Source organism: Eublepharis macularius, chromosome 1 (genome assembly GCF_028583425.1).
Source record: "Eublepharis macularius isolate TG4126 chromosome 1, MPM_Emac_v1.0, whole genome shotgun sequence".
Taxonomy (NCBI): domain Eukaryota; kingdom Metazoa; phylum Chordata; class Lepidosauria; order Squamata; family Eublepharidae; genus Eublepharis; species Eublepharis macularius.
Genome location: NC_072790.1, coordinates 83,021,643 through 83,027,642, shown reverse-complemented (window position 1 = coordinate 83,027,642; position 6,000 = coordinate 83,021,643). Strand labels below are relative to the sequence as shown.

The 6,000-nt window shown below is 42.1% G+C and overlaps 1 protein-coding gene across 1 annotated transcript; it reads left to right on the top strand.

Annotated features, from left to right (window-relative positions):
• Positions 1-582: 582 nt before the first annotated feature.
• On the top strand, positions 583-4,856 carry LYRM2 (LYR motif containing 2). Its single transcript, XM_055001780.1, has 3 exons — positions 583-785; positions 2,856-2,996; positions 4,136-4,856. The coding sequence occupies exons 1-3, from the start codon at positions 741-743 to the stop codon at positions 4,214-4,216; spliced, it is 267 nt and encodes an 88-aa protein (XP_054857755.1). The 5' UTR covers positions 583-740; the 3' UTR covers positions 4,217-4,856.
• The last annotated feature ends 1,144 nt before the right edge of the window (positions 4,857-6,000 follow it).

The following is a 6,000-nucleotide window of genomic DNA, read 5'->3' as shown; positions in this document are numbered from 1 at the left end:
CTGAGTCAACCTTGAGCCAGCTAGCTGAACCCGACTTCCGCCAGGATCGAACTCAGGTTGTGAGAAGAGCAAATTAAACATGACATATTAAACAATGCAGAAACTACCCAGCAGGAACATGCAACAGACAGTACACAGCAGTATAGTCCCTGTCCCTTTAGTAGATCCAAATACAAAAGCTATATAATATTTCTGTTTGTTTTTATTATGACCAACCTACCCAGCAAGCTTTTCATGTTCTCTGGAGCAACCTTTCAACATCCAGCCTGATGGAGAAACAAAAAGGAGAGGGAGAAATAGCAAGAAATTATTAATAAACCATCTTCAGTTGCTGCTTTACTAGTTTTCTTGTGTTCATGGTATATTCCCTCCCTACCGGAAATTATCTTAATAGGTCTGCCCAGTAGAAGCTGTACTAAGTGCTGCCTCGCTCTGTTTAACTGCAGGGCCTCCTCTTTATGGAATACATTTTTATTCCCTCCCTAAAAGGAAAGGAGGGCGGTATGCATCCCGCGCCCGCTTTATTCTCACAATCTTTTTGGAAGCACTTCCTGCAGTTCGCTGCCGGAGAGCTCCCAGCGATGCTCCAGCCACCCTCCGTCCCAGCTCTTAGAACGGGGCCGGCAATCTCCCAGTCGCTTCTTCCCTCACTGCAGCGTTTAGCCTGAGAGGGGCGCTGAAGAGCCCCCGCCAGCCGCCCGCAACCAACGACTGAGGAAGAAACCAGCCAGGCAGTCGTCATGGCGTCGTCCCGGCTACCGCCGACAGCAATGACGCTGAAGCAGGTAGGGGGGGGGAGGCGGCAAGGACACCCACACGCACACATTTTCCTTTGCTGCTTCTCGCTGTTTAGCGCTGCTGAACCTCGGAAGGCTCTGCGCCTCGGAGCCTCCTTGTCACCGGTGGGGAGGAGTAGAGTCTGCAGGCCTAGAAGCGACGGGCAGGCATAACTTTAAAAAGGGGAGAACAAAAAACACTTTGCTGCCTCAGCCTGAGAAATGCTGCCTCCTCACGCCCCCCTCCGGCAGTGCTGTTGCTAGGTTTAGCAGCGCGATACGCGCAACCCACTCGCTCAGTTCTAGCACCAAGTCCCTGTCGGAGGGGGAGGGGGAGACCAACAAAGCCAACAAACAATGGATTGTCTCTTCCATTGTTGGGGGCGGGGAAGGAATTCAGGAATCATTTTATTTGCTGTTGCCTTAGCAGGGTGCCCCCCCCCAACATTAACAATGGCATGGCGAATTCAAAATGCAGTTGTGCCCATCTTGGCATCTAGTTTTTAGTAGCAGCTATAGCAGAAACAAAAACCATGTAGCATTATTCTAGAATACAAAATGTACAAAAAGAATACTATTTTTTAAAACTCTCACCCTTTCTCCCAAAAGCTCAGGTAGTGTTAGTAGTCCGCACAATTTATTCACACAACCTGTGAGACTGACTCTCAGAGTCACCCAATAAGCTTCATAGTGGAAATTTGAATCCAGGCCTTTGTCCAGCACCCTGTCCCCATTTGCTCATTTATGCAGCAATAGTCATATGTAGGTGGCTGCCTTTGTCTGGAAATATACACATAGGTGTGATGGTCTCAGTTTCCATATGTGACGGACTCAGCTTCAAATGCTGAGATTACTGGAGAGTAAAGAGGATTATTGACGTCTCCCCCCCCCCCCCCCTGCTGCCTTTGTGGCTAGCCTGAAATGGCAGTTGGTGATGGAATGTTGAGGGGTTGACAGTTGGAGAGTAAACTGCAGAGTGAAGAGAGTTGGAGACTGGCTTCTGACCAGAGAGGTCTGCCAGTTAGTCCCTTGAGTGAGGAAGGAAAGGGAAGGTGTTCCCTTAAAAGTCAAATCAGTACATTCCTGAAGCACTTTTAGTCCTTGGACTAAAGTGGGAAAGACAGCACTAACTACTGCATAGACGCAGGAGATCTGAGAAGTATAGTGGGCCAAGGACGTGGGTAGAGTCCTTCCTTCAGCACCAGGAACAGGTTATAGCTCATAACTATAATGCTTGCCCAGTATCTTGAAAGGGTTTGACTCAGTGGAGTACCCTAAGTTCTGGAGAGGAGGGAAAGTCGTGCTGTGTATGTTAAAAGTGGAGCATTTGTAAAGCAGATCCAATCTCTGAAAGAACATAAGTCTGGTAACACCAACATCTCTTAATACAGGCCAGCAACAAGAATCATATCAAGTGTTTTGTGCCTCACACCAGTGAAGTATTTTGTACAAAAACCTCTCCATTATTTCAGTTTCAAACACCTGCCTACCTGCCTACTTATTTTACCCACTTGAAAATAAACTTTGTTTCAGTTTGAATTTCCACAAGCCTTGTGTGCCAGCTTCTGTTTAAGGGAAGTGCAAACCCCTATTCTTTCCCCTACTTGAACTTGGCTGGGTAACCATAATACTTATATGTTACTGAAAGGTGGGAGAAGAAAAAAAGTTGAAGCTAAACATCAACCACGCTACTAAAGACTTCCCAACCCAGTATACAGCTTCATAGGCTTAGAGAGGAGAAGTTTTACCTCAGGGTAGGGGGAGGTCAGCCCAAGAGTGTGACAAGGGTATTATAATGCCAGGTGCTACACCATGTGTTTAATATTTAGTGTTTCTATAGGGTTTATTTAGATTATCAAAACTGGTGTATGTGGAGTGATAGCTCAGTTATGGAGCCCCAGACATTGCATGCACAAAGCCCCTAGCCAGTCTCCAATGCTAGGAAAGCAGGTTACAAGTAGACAATACTGAACCAACAGCTAATACTGGACTTAGGATAAGACGCCTTTGTATGTTTGCATCAATATTGTAAGATATGCAACCTGTTCCAAAAGTTGATACTCATTTGATGTTTTATAGTTCTTGAGAAGGCAGCAGGTTCTTCATTTATACAGAAAACTTCTGCAGGCTATTCGTCAGGTACCCAATGAAGCTGATCGTCATTACTTGAGAGACTGGGCAAGGGCAGAATTCAAAAGGAATAAAGGTGCTACAGAAGAGGTGAGAAATAGTCACCTAACCATATGCAATAAAACAAGAACTACTAGTGTAGTGGTTAAGAACAGCAGGACTCTAATCTGGAGGACCGGATTTGATTCCCCACTCCTCCACTTTTAAGCCAGCTGGGTGACCTTGGGTCAGTCACAGCTCTCCAGAGCTCTCTTATCCCCGCCCACCATACAGGGTGATTGTTGTGGGGGTAATAATAACATGCTTTGTAAACAGCTCTGAATGGGTGTTAAGTTGTCCTGAAGGGCGGTATATAAATCAAATAATGTTGTTGTTGTTACTAACTGCACTGTATCATAGTGGTTAAGTGGTTGTTCTGCAAATCAGCACTCAAATCCCATCACTGCTATGAGGTTAGCAGGTAGCCTTCTGTAAGCTACTCCTCTCAGCCCCAACTCCCCAGCTGTACTGTAGGGATTATAACAACACTGATTTTGTTCAGTGCTCTGAGAGTGGCACTAATCTTTCTGGAACAGTGATATATAAGGAGAGTTGTTGTAGCTGCTGTAGCACAGTGGTTAAGTGGTTTGGCTGCAAATCAGCACTCCACTGGTTCAAATCCCACTACTGCCATGAGCTCAGTAGGTGGCCTTGGGTAAGCCACTCCTCTCAGTCAGCTCCCCAGCTGCATTGTGGGGATAATGATAACACTAACTTGTTCTGTGCTCTGGGTGAAGCACTAATCTGTCTAGAAGAGCAATATATAAGTGCAGTTATCATCATCACCATGTAAGGAGATGACTGAAAATAGTGGTCCATACCATTATGCTGCTAATGTACAAAAAGTACCAAAGTGTGCTGAGCAAAGGTTTTTGGAATATTTGGTTGAATACTGGAGCTGTAATCTGTAGCTCTGTTTATTATGATGATCTTTGTGCTCAGGGTGTATTACGTGTGTATTATACAGAGCTGTTGCTAGGCAGAAATATTTTTATATGGCCTCCTCATAGGTGTTGTAACATGTTGTATACCAACCCTTATTAGAAAACATGCTAGTTGTAGTTATCATTGTTATAAATAGCATGCAGTTCGTATTGTTTTGCCACCCGACATAAATAGACACTTGTAGAGTATAAGTGAATACTTACTGCCCTGTACGTGCCTACTAAATATGCATTTTTATTTTACAGGCTACAATCAGGATGATGATCACTCAGGGAAACATACAGCTTCAAGAACTTGAAAGAACTCTAAAATTGGCAAAATCCTAGCCTTAATTCTGCTCAGTCACTAATTGTGGAATATATTTTTTAATGTAGCTTCCTCAGAAGACATCAGATTTAGAAAAGTAATGCTTTCACAGACTGTCATAGGCAGGAAAGCTGAGCAAGGTTGAACTGTGATGGGCAGAAATCTATTTAAAAAGGTGATGTCTAAATCTGATTTAGACGCATCAAAATGCAAGTGGACTACTGCCTCAAAAATATGGATTTATTCTATGGATTACATTGCTCAGAATGTAATCAAGCATTGGATTAACTGAATTCTACCCAACATTCTGGAATATCTTTCTCTGCCAGATTGAAGAAGTTGATCTATCATTAGGTGTATTTGTCATGCAAATTGACATCATTCAAATGGTGAGACTGATTTTTTTTCATGTGTTGGTTATGTATGAAGGACAACAAGCCTAAACTATACCACATTGAAAGCTGAAGACCTACAGTGCTTTATGGAAACTTATTATTGCTGATGTTTTCCAACTTTAGAAGAACATCTACAATGGGATTAAAACTCTAGGAACTGTTTATATAAACCAGTATGTTTAATTTCAATTTATATATTCTACATGGTACAAGTAATCCAATAGGAACTGTACAGGTGTTTTCCATAAAAAACTATTACATCTGATAGGTAATAAGTTAATTCCAAACACATCCGTTACAGCAGAATACACATCTCCATCTATGAATTCCATTTGTTTTATACAACAATTTCTATAAGTACATTCATGCTTTACAGTGGATAATTGTGATGAAATATGGAAGCTGAAGAGAGAGCTGCTTAGCCCAAAGCCTCCATCAGGATCTAGTAATCTGCATTCTTTATTTTCCCTAGCAAGGCATTGTGGTGGTTTTTCTCTATTCGAGAGACTTAAAGCCACTGTGTATGATTATTAACAATAATGAAGGCAAGTGTATTTGAACAGAAGCGATAATGGTTATCCATTTTGGTTAGGAGCAGCTACACATGGAAATGCTCCAATATAGCACAAGTTATAAAATTAACACTGACAGTCCCACAACTATTTGAAGCAGAAAACTACTAACAATCATTTACATGGTTGTTTCCTCAATATAAATTCAATTTAACACAATACCAATGAATTGTATTATTTATAGGGGGAGAGTGCTAGTGGAATACTTCATACACAGGTATTAGTAACCCAGAAAAAAGCAGAAGGCTGAAATCCTACATACTCTTAAATGTGAATATATGGCATCATGTCGTCAATGGAACTTATTTCTAAGTAAACTCACATAAAACTACAGACCAAGTTGCAGTACTTTGCTTTTAAACCTCTTCACATATTGTTTCACGGGCATACGTACACTGTTCCCTTCTCAGCCTTGCAAAGTAATGGATTGTGGTTCTAAAAATAGTTCACAGCAGCTAGAATGCTCTTTGAAAAACAGGCTCTTTGCTTGCAACTTATTTTAAACATCTTAAGCTGTTCTATCATCACAATCAAGTGGGGGAACATCACAAGTAGAAACCTGTTTCATTAGATAGATCTCTCCTACAGTGAGCAATAAAGTTTACTTGGAATGCAATTTTTTGTTTGTGGAAACCTGAGACTATTGATGATCATCTGTTAGGAGGAAAAGAATTTCCGGTTACCTATGCCTGCCTAATGAATTACCTATTTAGGATGGATCAGGAGGAAATAATTTCAGCTGCTGGCACACATTTTTTTGAGGGCCAGACCAGAGGAGACACTGGGAGTTTCCATAAACTGAGCTCCCAGCGTTTTTATTTCTTCAAATACCAGGGA